The 13,633-nt window shown below is 38.9% G+C and overlaps 1 protein-coding gene across 1 annotated transcript; it reads right to left on the bottom strand.

The window, feature by feature from the left end:
• Window positions 1-528: 528 nt before the first annotated feature.
• Window positions 529-13,463, bottom strand: LOC136676190 (BAR/IMD domain-containing adapter protein 2-like 2). Its single transcript, XM_066653030.1, has 14 exons — window positions 13,410-13,463; window positions 11,773-11,848; window positions 11,445-11,531; window positions 8,787-8,848; window positions 8,532-8,603; window positions 8,244-8,333; window positions 7,610-7,741; window positions 6,725-6,829; window positions 5,835-5,931; window positions 2,863-3,070; window positions 1,958-2,020; window positions 1,487-1,809; window positions 788-851; window positions 529-604 (listed from the first exon to the last, which is right to left on the bottom strand). Exons 1-14 carry the CDS (start codon window positions 13,461-13,463, stop codon window positions 529-531), a joined length of 1,509 nt encoding a protein of 502 aa, XP_066509127.1.
• Window positions 13,464-13,633: the final 170 nt, after the last annotated feature.

Here is a 13,633-nt window from a genome sequence, read left to right as displayed (position 1 = left end):
GATTAGGATTAATTCTGAGTTAATTATATAAAACCAGAAGTTTCAAGGTGTTCCCAAACTTTTTGACCAGCAGTGGACACAATGCATACTCTGATTCATTGACTGATTGCAAATGATGTGTCAGCTCAGACAAAACACACACACACACACACACACACACACACACACACACACACACACAAAGAGAGTTCACGGCTGTAACTGAGCAGCTTTCACAGTTGGACAGTCTTTCTACACTGATCAAACAAAATGCCAACAAACCTGCTCCGATCCAAAGTGGGCAGATGGGCTTCCAAATGTCCAGAAAAAGAGCTGTACACACACAAACCAAGTCTAAATTGGACAAAAACACATTTCTGAGACCTTGAATGCCATATGTTGACATTCTTTCTCGTGTGAGATTTAGCATGTAGGGAATTCTAACCAAGGCACTAACAAACTGAAGCCACATGTAATGAGCTTTAATTGCTCTGTCTTGTTCAAGACTACTTGTACACATACTGTCCAGGAGCAAAGACATGGTAATGGTCAGTGGATTCTCGGGGCTGATCTGTCATTGGTCACTGTGGGCCGGAGCTTCACTGTTGCAAAAGGATTGGAACCTCTGTAAAAGGGCAGGAGAAAAAAGTAATATATATATATAGTATGGGAATGTAAAAGTATGATATCTATGGATATCTGTGTGCTGTCTAAAACTAAACAGCAGTGCCTTAAAGTGGCTGAATTCGCACACTATATTAAGGGTTTCCACAAACAGATGTAAAGAAAACTTGTTTATATAGTTTACCTGGGAAAGAGAGGGTGCTCTACGGCCTGCCCATGGGGATTTGTTCTCTGAAGAAAAAAGGATGAAAGTGTTCCAACATAATTACAATGATCAAAATATTATTTTTTATCAATTTAAATTATGCTTCAGCAAGCATTTCCGAACAACGGATCCACATTGATCAACTGCATATACAGACATGCTTGCTATAATATGTATATATAGGTATCCCTATGAAGGACCACACAATGACATACACAAATAAATATCCTAATCTATTTCTATATGGTCATACATCAAATTTAATTTGGGCTACTTGTGCATAATAATAAATTAATATAATTAAAATCACCGCGACCCTGAAATGGAAAAGCGGAAAAGAAGATGTATGTATGTATGTATGTATAATTAAAATATAATGTATTAATGATGTATGACAATAAAGAAATAGATTTGAGGCATTTATTTATGTCAATTTTCACAACAAAAATATATTTATTTATTTATTAAATCACTTATTTGTACATTTATGCCATTTTTGGTCCTCCATAGCTTCCTTTAACCAAAGCCAGTGCTTCTCAATAATACCACAGTTCCAAAATAATTTGTGCATATTCACCTCAGAACTAGACTCCACCTGTTTCTCAGGAAGAGGGGAGACTGGACGAATATCTGCAGGCTTGGGAAGTGGTGGAGCAGGGGGTGGGATCTGAGAGTAATTCTTGTGCTCAACTTTGCTCTCAAAATGAGACTCTGCCCTCCTATCAACAAGAGGTGAGACAGGTCTGAAGTCACTCGAGGCTCTTCGAATGGAAGGAGCCGGTGGAGGGATCTCACTGTAGCTCTTCTTAATGGTCTTGGCCTCATATGAAGATTCAACCTTTCTATCTGGAAGAGGAGAAATTGGGTGAAGGTCAGCTGAGGCTCTCCGGATTGGTGGAGCTGGAAGTGGGATTTCATGGCTACTCTTGATATCCATAGACACTTCATGGCCTTTGGGCTCCAGGAGGTTGTTCATGCTGTGGCTCCGGAGAGATACCCCACTTTGAAATGTAAGAAGGTCAGAAAGAAAAGTTGAAAGGTCAGTTTTAACTTGATACATTCAGTGAAATGTAATGCTAGTGTGAGTAGCACAAGAAAGTATTTGTTATGCAACCACAGGCATTTTGAAAAGCATTAACAGTTTCCCACCTTGCGCTCAAAGATTGAAAATCCTCCAAAGGAGCAACATAAGCTGCAGGAAACCAGCCCTGTCTGCAAACCAGATATATCAAACCAGTTAGAAAAAAGAGCAGAGAACATAACTAATGCATTCAGTACTTTTGCTATCATGTGTTCATTTTTAACTCACCAAAATATGGCAAAGTATATTTTTTAAATATTAATTAATTATTATTATATTTTTCCTTTTATGTGCAACTCATTAGAGGAAGAATCAAACTGCTTTATAGTCCCCGAATTAACTAGTTTACACATCATAGAGGTGGTCAGCGTATAATTTAGGCTTAAGCTGGTGTCAGTTTGTACAAACATTTCTCAATGTTTACAAAAATGTTTTAAAGCTTTTTGTGTAATATATAATTGTAATAAAAAAGTCAAACACTATTTGATAAGTTTTGCCTTTTTGTTTTATTAAAAAAACATATTTTTGAAAATGACAAGATTGAGAAAAATTCAATGAAGGAAAATACTCAGCATAATCATGTGCATTGATTTGTTCTGTTCTTGGGGATAACGTTGTATCCATGTGTGAGTTTTGGTTTAGATTATTTGAAGAAGGTGATTTTGATGCTAATAGTCATTAATGTAACATATTAATACTTGATTTTTATGTTATTCTTTTTTTATTAAAATGACAATTATGTAATTCCTAAAATGACAAAAAGTGCGGGAGCTTGAAATATAAATTATAATTATAGTTTGCCCTAAAATGCTTTAAAAATTATTTGTATGCCTAATACATCCAGGACGCTAAGTGTTAGTATATTGCTCGTTTCATAATGTGAAGTTGAATCAACTGAGAAAATGACTGCTGCTTTAATTACAATATTTTTATTACTATTATGAGAAGGGGCAATTTTTTGTTTGGGTCTCACCTCAGACTGTTGTCGTGGCGACCATAAAGCCAGCCATTTCGAGCTTCTGGTATGAGCACAGTGAGTGTCTCACCGCTGGAAAATGGCAGCAACACTGGGTTGGAGGTGGCAGGGTGAGTGACAAGTGCCCTCACTGGTCGACCACCACCAAGGCCAAGAGACTCGCCCACGGAGCTGGAGCGAGAACGACTCGGCAGGGGAGAGGGTGCTGAAAAAAAGGGGTGGGGGTGGGTGAAGCAGTGGTTGATTATTAATAGTGGGATTTGTTATTAAATCTATAAATCACAGTTCATAAGCTGGACAAGCATTGGAGAACACTATCAAAAATGCCATTGAACATCAAATAGAAAGCATAGCACCACTCAGATTCTGTCATTGCTGACCATTTTGTCAATGCTGAATCCTATATAATCCTTCTCCAACTATTCTATAAAGCTTGTCTAACCATTTTGTAAAGCTTGTCTAACTGCTGTGGTTACACTGCATGTTAGCTGCTCTACTTGACAAGAGTCGCATTTTGGGAGCTGGTACCCAATTTGTTTTTCAATACAAACGCTTGCCATGAACATGGAGCCAGTGTGCTAGCGGCAAATTTTAAGTACTGTTTATCATTGTGTTTTTTCGTGTTGTTTTGATGAAAAATACTCCACACTACTGTTTTTATCTGACCCACAATGGCTCACAAACATTAGCAGTATACATTTTTCATCCCTTGTTACACCATCCAGCTACCACTGGAATCCTTCCTTTGCTACAAAGCCAAAAAAAATCTGAACGTATTTAAAAGCTGGCACTGTGAGTCGAATAAATACAACATGATAGTAGTGTGTCGTATATTTTGTATATATATAGTGTGCTCATATGTATGCTTGTAGTGGAGATGAATAGGTTTTATTCATTTTAATAAAAGACTATCTTTAGTAGTATAAGGAATAATTATACTTTTTGAGACTTAATATGCCGAACGTTATCTTAATATGCAGAAAGACCTTTCTCCACTCTCTGTCTCTCTTCTCAGCCACACCAAGCCTAGATCGGAATTTGAGATAAGCGTTCCAGCAAGCACTGGCCCCTTGTGCTTTTTTTGTGCCTGAAGGTCTGTGTCAGAGAGTCATAAAACTGACACTACAGGCCCTTTTAAGGACAGTTTATGGCACAGGGTCTTGGAGGGTCAGGCACCTTTTTTCCATGACCTCTTACACATTTGAAAGAAAAGAAACACACATTCCTTAATTCCTAAGTTTACCTGGAAAAAAAAGTCACTTTTTTAAATGAACTTATGTAGGAACCAAGGTAGCTAGATACTCTATGTGTTATTTGGTTAAGAATGATGTAAAACATGGTTTGTCTGAATGATATTACTTTGTGTTAACATATAATCTCTTATATTGAAATTATATGATTCAGAATTCTGGGATATTCATTCAACAGGGACCATCTTTAAGTCTTTGTCTTGTCAGGTGTCATAAATTTTATGTGATGTCACTACCAAGGTACAGGAAACAGGAGCAAGAGATGCTCCAATCCTCAAACCATAAGGACCAATCAGGTATTCAAGGCGGTTTTTCTATATTCTGGTTAAAAACCCAGTGGCGCGAAATGACTCTAGGCTTTTTCGGGAGAGGGAGAATATGCACTCTAACTCACACTCCAGCTCCTAGAACAGAACTCAGAACAGGAGAAGAACAGAAAGAGAATATAGGAAGAAATTCTCTCTCTTGATTCCAGCAGACAATGCTTCTCAGATAGGGTAGTCAGTTAAGGGACAGCCCTGGCTCTCTCTAAAGCTCTCCAGCTCTCTGCAGGCGTCAGACTCTCTTATGGCTTATGGTCAATGAGCATAATTCATTAATAATAATTAATTCTAGCCAATTCTACTATATAATATGTAAAGTCATCTAACATGATGACCTACATGTCCAAGCTAAAATTGGACAGGTAAAGACACTACATTTTATGTAATGGTTCCCAAACATGGAGCTTAACAAAATTAATTAAATAATTAATTATTAATAAAAAAATAATGAATTATCATTGACTCCGCTATGTAGTATTTATGCCGCCGCAATGTGGAGCATAATTATTCCACTACATGCTCTTATGTAAGGCATACTTATAAACACTTTTAATGGTCTCTTTTTAAAACTTGTCCAACTGTTTTGTAAAGCTTGACTTATGGATCATCCATCCATTATCTGTAACCGCTTATCCAATTTAGGGTCACGGGGGGTCCAGAGCCTACCTGGAATCATCGGGCGCAAGGCGGGAATACGCCAGTCCTTCACAGGGCAACACAGACACACACACATTCACACCTACGGACACTTTCGAGTCGCCAATCCACCTGCAACGTGTGTTTTTGGACTGTGGGAGGAAACTGGAGCACCCGGAGGAAACCCACGCGGACACGGGGAGAACACACCAACTCCTCACAGACAGTCACCCGGAGCTGGAATTGAACCCACAACCTCCAGGCCCCTGGAGCTGTGTGACTGCGACACTACCTGCTGCGCCACCGTGCCGCCCACTTATGGATCAGTGAAACTTATTCAATAATGTTGTAAAGGTTTTCTTACTGTTTTACATTTATATATAATTTTTTTTTTTCTAAACTTTTTTTGGTAAAGTTTATCCAACCTAGCAACAGCAGCTGTGCAAGGACACACTTGGACAGCTATAGAACTGGATAGCTTTATAACTACAAGTGAAAGATAAAAAGCTAAAAGCATTAAGGGTTTTGTTAATCCTTAGAGTGTAATTTGTTGTGTCCATGTCATGTGTTTGCTAAAGAGTGTCCAAAGTTAGTTGATCCTGCTATGTAACCCAGTACCTGTTATACAAACAAGGACAATTCATTATCTGGCAAGGAGAAGAGCTCATTAGTGTAGTTGGCTGGTAATGTGTAGATAAATGGTGGACACCAGTGTTCTTGGTGGATCAGGTCTCTTTTAGAGTTTAGACCATTTTCTAACCTCTAGAGGGAACTCTGCCCAGCAGTTGGTGATCTTTCCCAGTCCACATATCCATACTCTCTCCGGTATGTAGGAGAGCGCTTCCAGACATCCTCAGCTTATAGAAAGAGAGAATATATTATATAACTTGTATACTCTATTATAAGAGCACTGGCTAACATAATTAGGCTGTGAAAGAGTGCAATTATGTTCTGTGGAGCTCAATCCAATGCCCCTCATCCAACATCAGTACATGACCTCATTAATTATGGTTATTAATACACTAATCAACCATAACACATAACCACAACCATAACCACAACACCCCCCATGCCCCCCCCCCCCCCCCCCCCCACACACCCCCTTGTTACTACACTCATTGTTCATTCTCTCTGCTCCATGCTCCACTTTTTAGTTCTACAATTACAAACAACAATGTAGGAGTGTTTAATAGAGTGAAAAGTGAGTGGACACAACGTTTAAAAATTCGAGCAGCACTGCTGTGTCTGATCCACTCGTATCAGCACAACACATTAACACTCCGCCACCATGTCAGTGTCACTGCAGTACTGAGAATGATCTTCCACTCAAATCAGACCTACTCTGTGGTGGTCTATGGGGGTCCTGACTAACAGGATGAAAGGGGGGAAAATAAAGTATACAGAGCAACAAATGTATTATGGTCTGTAATTATAAAACCAAGTCCTCCTGTGGTCAGTGGAACTCAGGGAATGTACAGTGAGTGTAGAAACAAGAACGTTGTCATAATGTTATGGTTGATCAGTGTAGATAACTGTATGTTGCAGAAATTATATAAAATATATGGTTGTTTTTATCTAGTAATTTGACATAGTTAAAGTGTATAATTGATGGGACAAGTAACGTGTGTGATGTTAACATGCGTATTTCACCAGTGCATCATGTTCTAGAGGGGTAGGGGTCCGAGGTCTGGAGCTCCGGCTCTCATTCACTTTCTCTTTCCATCCTTCAGATTTCTGCTGGAGTGAGACACCTGTCTGTACACACACACACACACACACACACAAGTTAATTGACACACTTAATTGCCCAAAGCACTAAGAAAATGTTTTCATTGACCAAATTGATTGTGTTTGAAAATATGTAAACATTTTTTACTTGCTCCCTGGAGCATCACTCCAAAAAAGTTGGGAAAGGGTCAAAATAAAAGTGAAAATATTATAGAAAATAAAGGTCACACTCTTCTGAAATATTACATTATAAACTGGTCCATTTGCAGCAGGTGGTGTCACACAGCTCCAGGGACCTGGAGGCTGTGGGTTCAAGTCCCGCTCCAGGTGACTGTCTGTGAGGGGTTTGATGTGTTCTCCCTGTGTCCATGTGGGTTTCCTCCTGGTGCTCCTTTCCTCCCACGGTCCAAAAACAGTGTAAGTGTCCATAGGTGTAAGCATGGGAGAGAATGTGTGAGTGTGTGTCACCCTGTGAAGGACTGGCGCCCCTTCCGGGGTGTGTTCTTGCCTTGCACCTAGTGATTCCGGTTAGGCTCCGGACCCACCTTGACCCTGAACTGGATAAACGGTTTCAGACAACGAATGAATGAACTTTCAAGTCTTCAGATGGCACTGAATTTGAAACTGTCATGTTACATTGATAAATATAGTCTCATAGGCTTGGGAGTACCTACAAAACTGTTGTCGCTGAATTCACAAATGCAACCGGAAACTCTATTATGCATTATGCTCAGAGAAAGCTCATTTCTAACAACATCATCAAACATAATTGTTGCAAGGTCAGATGTTTACAGTCGTGTTATGTACCTTGTTGACAAGAAACAGGAGAGTGTGTGTTAATCCGCAGTGTTTTTCAGCCAGGAAGCGGTACCTTCGCTCTTCCTCTCTCAGAATTTCCTGTTGGCTCTGCCTTAGATACTGCATATACTCACTGCCCTCCTGTACACACAATCATACAAACACACACATACACACAAGAAAATTACTGTATATATCTGCATATTTATTGCCATTTTTACATCAATAAACCTAACAATTTGTTAGGCTTGCAAATAACACACACACACACACATATACATACACACACAAACACATATGGCGGCATACCATGCATTCCGCTGGGCAGTAATGTGATTGGGCAATAATGTTGCTAACACCTTGGGAAAAAATTTTATTCTCTCTGAAAAATGATTACACTTCCTAATAAAGGTTGCAGTATATGGCAAATAAAATGAAACATTTTTTTTTCTTGCTCAGCTTTTCCTTTTTCACTTGAGCCCTTGAGGAGATTTTCTTTGAACAGTCCTGTTATATAGTTCCTTTCTAGGACTGAATTCTACAGAATAATACACCTCACAGAAAAAAAAAACACTCACGAAGAGCTCTTAAACACTTTAAATCTACAACACACACCACCTACACACACACACGTTGCTCTCACCAGAGAGTCTCTGTAAGCGCCTCTTCTCAACTGCCTCTCCAAAGCTGCAGCTTGATTCCTGACCTCCAGCTCATACACTCTTCTGCTGCCCTACACACAAACACAAAAAGAGAGAGAGAGAGAGAGAGAGAGAGAGAGAGAGAGAGAGAGAGATACAGCAACCCTTATTTAGGGTATAGGCAAAAATGACCAAGTTGTATACACTGCTCAACACACTTGGATATAAGTCCGTTATGTTAAACAGCACACACTCGTGTATGTTTGTGAATGAAGTGTGATTGTACTTACATCTATATACTCCTCGTCCAGCTTTACATTCTTATCCAGTGCCTGCAACACCTCCACATGGAACCAACAAAACTATGGAGATGACAGATCAAGCCTGTTAAAAAACTAAGAAACTGAACTACTGAACACTAGAAAAATGCAACTTCATGTATCCATGTCCCCTGTTTCTTCCTCCTTTGTTTCTGGTATAGCTCACCCTACGAGTGCAGAGAATAAGCAAAATGAGGGTGGGGGGATGATGAAAGTTACACTCACCAATCCATCCACCTCTGCTGTGAGCTTCCGCTGGGTCTCTGAGATCTGGATCAACACATCACCTGTGAATTAATCAATAAGCAAGAATACGCTTTACACCTACTGATCAGGACAGAGCTTAGAAACGTAAACCAGTCAGTCATTTGTCAAAATACAAAGATATGTTTAACACATGTTAAATCAATCAGTGAAACACTGTATCTGCAGCCACATCACTTGACGAAACCGAATTGGCACTTAGTGTTCTCCTCCAAGCATGGTTTGCTGCCCAGTAGCTATCTGTAGTTTAAACAGTGGCTAGTGATGGGCAGCATGCCCTGTTTTCATACCGTCTCAAATTATTAAGATGGTATAGGGCACAAGAGGTGCACACTAGATGTACAGTGAATGGGGTCTTTTTGGGGGTGTTTGCTCTAAGGCGAGCAGGTTATCTTAGAACAGGCTGAAAGTGCACACCCAGTCAGGTGTTGATAAAAACTCACGTCTGAGAGAACGAATTTCAATGACTGGTGCTTGGAGAACACACAAGTTTGAAAATGTGCAAAATAAGATTTTTAGACAAGTTAGCTAAATATGTAACAACTATAGCACAGGCCCTGTTTAAAAAATACATAAAAAAACATAAAACCTCATATCTGTAAGCACAAATTTGGTGTCTTCTGAGTGATTTGTCTCTTCCTTCCTTGCTCCCAGTGGGCTACTGGGATTTGTATTTCCTCTATTCATTTTCAGAGCATGTCATCACCAGCCAGTGAGCTCCCACTGTGCCCCCTCCCTGTGAGTTTCTTAAATGCACATGAATGCACAGGATTACTAATCGGACACAGAACATAAATTGGACACAGCAGACATGTCATAATTTGGAAATAAAGTCCACATTTTTAAGTAACATGGTTTACTCTGTTACTGTTATACCGCCCAACCCTAACCACCACTTCACTATCCAAGCTTTATAACACTGTGTGATGGGGTGATATAGCCTGTAATGGGGTGAGCTACTATGAGGATGATCCGGATCTTCTTCAACTAATGTCTGCACAGAATCCTCCATGATCTGTTGCCACAAACCACTGTCATTTTCGGACCAATAAGCAGAAACAGCGTCATGTAGATCCCTTCATGAGAAAGCCTAGAATATTGATCTTGACGTAGATGTTAAAATTGCAGCTCAAGGTTGAAGAAAACTGGTGGTCACAGAAAAAACCATTGGTCACCAACCATCTTCCTGGAGACTTTTTTTCATTCATTCATTGTCTGTAACCACTTATCTAATTCAGGATTGCAGTGGGTCCGGAGCTTACCAGAATCACTGGGCACAAGGCTGGAACACACTCTGGAGGGGGCGCCAGTCCTTCACAGGGCAACACATTCACTCACACATATAGACACTTTTGAGTGTCCACTACCAGTTTTTATTGTTGGACCATGGGAGGAAACCAGAAACAGGTTCCTTGTCTGGATTTTAAATTGGCAGGCAAGTATGACACTATAGCTACAACTAGTAATCTACCAGACTCACCAGGTATAGTCATAGCAGCAAGCCATTTTAAAATACTGGCCTGCCATCTGAATCCATGGTCCTGATTCGGAGACCTCTGATCTAAAGTGTTCAATCTGTTTTAAATTATATTATACTATTGTTTTAAATGTATTTAAAATACACTCATTACCCTGTGGTGTCATACAGGAGTCTGTAAGATAAGTACTAGTGCTAGTGTCCAAGTACTAGTGAGGGAGTAGATGACCCTTTACTTCAATTATTTAGCTAAATGCTCAGTGTCACCTGATCCTTCTCTCTTTCCACTGCTCCCTCTATCTCTCTCTCACACACATACACAGTCATGATTCTATTGCTGTTTCCCCTTCATTATCCACATTATACACAGGCTATAATCATGGTTCGTTATCTGTAACATAAACCAGCTCTAACACATGAACACAGCCTGCATGAATAGTACTGTAGATCAACAGAAGCAAAGCCAAATGCAGTGAAAATCAGCTTTCAGATCAATTTCAAAACAGCCCAAATCACATTTATTTTTGTCACTACATATAAACTGACACTAAGTTGTTTTGGGTCAGTTTCAAACAGAATTTTGTCATACTCATTCAAACTTGGTTAAGTGGTTTGAGTCAGGATCAGGTTTGGTTCAAGTTTGGACACAAAATTCGACGCTTGGGTTTCATTTGGAATGGACACAGGTTCAATTAAAACTGGTACATGGTGTTAAAGGAGAAATATTTATATTGGAAGAATCAAATCTCTTCATAGTCTCATAACCCCATTTATGCTCCAAAGGGCGGGTGGTCCTCATGGGGATGGCCTTATTTAAATAGGTGTAGTGTAGGATCTCTGGTACATCCAGGTCACTAGGTTTCGGTATACTGACTGTTTCATAATGTCAACAATTTAAACACTACAGCTGGAAAATGAATGTATTAGAAAAAGTTATGGTCAGTGTTACAGTGGCTACTGTTTGAAGATATATGTTTGTCCACTGGAATTAGACACAGCTGGGTGAAGCCACTTTGTTGATGTATTGTTTAAAGGACAAGCAATGCAGTTCCAGAAGGACAAAAGATGTGGGATGTGTTGCTGAGCAGCCAGAACCGTGGCTTCATTTAGAGGCATGTATATACACATTTTCCGCTTCTTACCCAGCACACGAGATGAGAGTGTTTTGAGGGCCTGTTCTCCCATCTTGGCCAGGGCACTGAAATAGGCCTCACTCGTCAATGCCAAGGCTGCAACACACACACAGAAGATAAGCATTTGGAACAGAAATAGCTCAGGGCCTTGGCATCATGTTGCTACTGTTGTGACTGATGGTGTTTACATGGGGAGAGTAGACAGCAAATATACATCAGTACACTCACGCACATTTAGGTACAGCACACATACAGAATGTGTGTATCAGTTTTTGTGTGTGTGTCAGATTGTGTGTGAGGGGGTCTTCTGTCACTACGCAGGGGGAAGTACACTCACCTTGAAATGCCTTGACATAGTTGTTTCCTAAAGTAACCAGCTTATGGAGGCTGGGATTGAATTGTTCCATCAAATTCTTAAACACAATCAGACACACAAAAATAAAAACTCATTAATAATAGTACACTCATCAAACATAATTTTAAAATACTTTAAAACATTTGGAAGGTTCTGTGAAAAGTATAGGAATTATTTTCTAACAAATTACAATTTTCCTTGCCTGATATTTCCAAACATCAGTAGTTCCAGGGTAAAGCCCTGTTGCTCACACTGTTGCTATATGACATTTCATGATTGTAGATAGTAGTTTAAACACATTTAATAGGCTTTGAAAGTTATACATTTACCAATGGTGAATGTCAATGGACAGACCTCCCACATTATGTTAGCCTTTATAAAAATTCTCAGTTATTTCTACTCTGAAAAATTGATTGACTACTTTATTGTTGATTGAAATAAATATTTTATACGTTTTTGTTGTCTATATTAGTAATGTAAATGCAGATGTTTGGAGCAAAAATCACATGCCCTCTCAAAAGAGGATACATTTAGTGGCAGGGTGTCAAATTCAGGATCATTTCTGGTGTGAGCACCCCCTCCAATACACCATTTTATAAATGCATAGTTTCAGTAAATGCTGTAATACTGAGGAGTTTTCACGTTCGTTTGTCTTCTACCTTAAATGCAATGTCTGTGACTGTGGGGAAATGCAGTTCTCTCACTTGTTTATGTTCAAAAGCTACATGTCGTTTAAGGTGGAACCGTATGTTTGAGGAGGTAAAATCTTCGTCGTTTGTACGTGGCTGATGTTTAACTTGTCTGTAAGTTTTTATTTTCTGTTTTAATTACAATTTAGTTGCTTAATTTTGTATGACTTTCAGTCTACGTTTACTTTCATGCTGTTGGCTCTCTTCCAAATTTAGAGTCAGTGCCAAAATGTAAGCAAAAATAAGACAATATTATCAAACTAGATAGCAAGAACAGAGCAATATCTTAGTTCATGTTTTTTTTTTTTTTAACATTTGGAGGTCTATACTTTGGCTAAAAAAATCCAAATGCTGTTTCTCTGCTGTAGGCAAAGAAAGAAAACCTAACTGTCTAAACACTCTGTGAAACAAAAGGTATGACAGAATTACATTATTGGTCACTAAAGCTGCATACAGTGTAAATGTACCTTTAAAAGGTACAACAGAGGTTTTAATGTCCAGTTTTGTTCCCTAAGGTTACATTAAAACATTTACAATTATGCAACTATATTCCCTAGCTAAAGGTACATATTATGTACTTATGAGGGTACTATCACAGTTACAGTTTTTCTGACTGTGTTTTGGAATACAGACTTGAGTTCAGACTTGAGCAATGGTGAAGAAACATCCTCAGAATTTTATAAAAAGTGTTTTTTGATTAGAAATCAGTGTTCAGAATGTCCATTTTGAAAACACAATACAGTAAATAAGATAAAATGTGATAAATGAAAGCTAATGAAAATAACAACAATTTAAATATTTTAATATTTACCCTTATAGTATGTATATTTTTTAATTTGTTGGTAGAATTTTTCTATTAGTTCTATTTTCAGTTCCAAGTTTCCAAAACATACAAGCACACACACACATACACACAAAAGTAGGACTCACTGAATAGATGGCCAACGTGGACCTGTGCAACTGGTCACTGTTCGCTCCAGACATCATAACTCTATCAGTAAATAAATACACAATTTATTCACAAAAACAAAACATTTCTGACTGGAAAATGGACTTATTCAAGCTTAAAAGTACCTTTGATGGTGAAAGTCTTGTGCAGCAATTATTCCGCTTTGTGGTCTCAGCGACTAATACACCTCACACAGTGACAGATT

Source organism: Hoplias malabaricus, chromosome X2, assembly GCF_029633855.1.
Source record: "Hoplias malabaricus isolate fHopMal1 chromosome X2, fHopMal1.hap1, whole genome shotgun sequence".
Taxonomy (NCBI): domain Eukaryota; kingdom Metazoa; phylum Chordata; class Actinopteri; order Characiformes; family Erythrinidae; genus Hoplias; species Hoplias malabaricus.
Note: the sequence above shows the minus strand (reverse complement) of the source record. Positions and strands in the feature narration are given on the sequence as shown.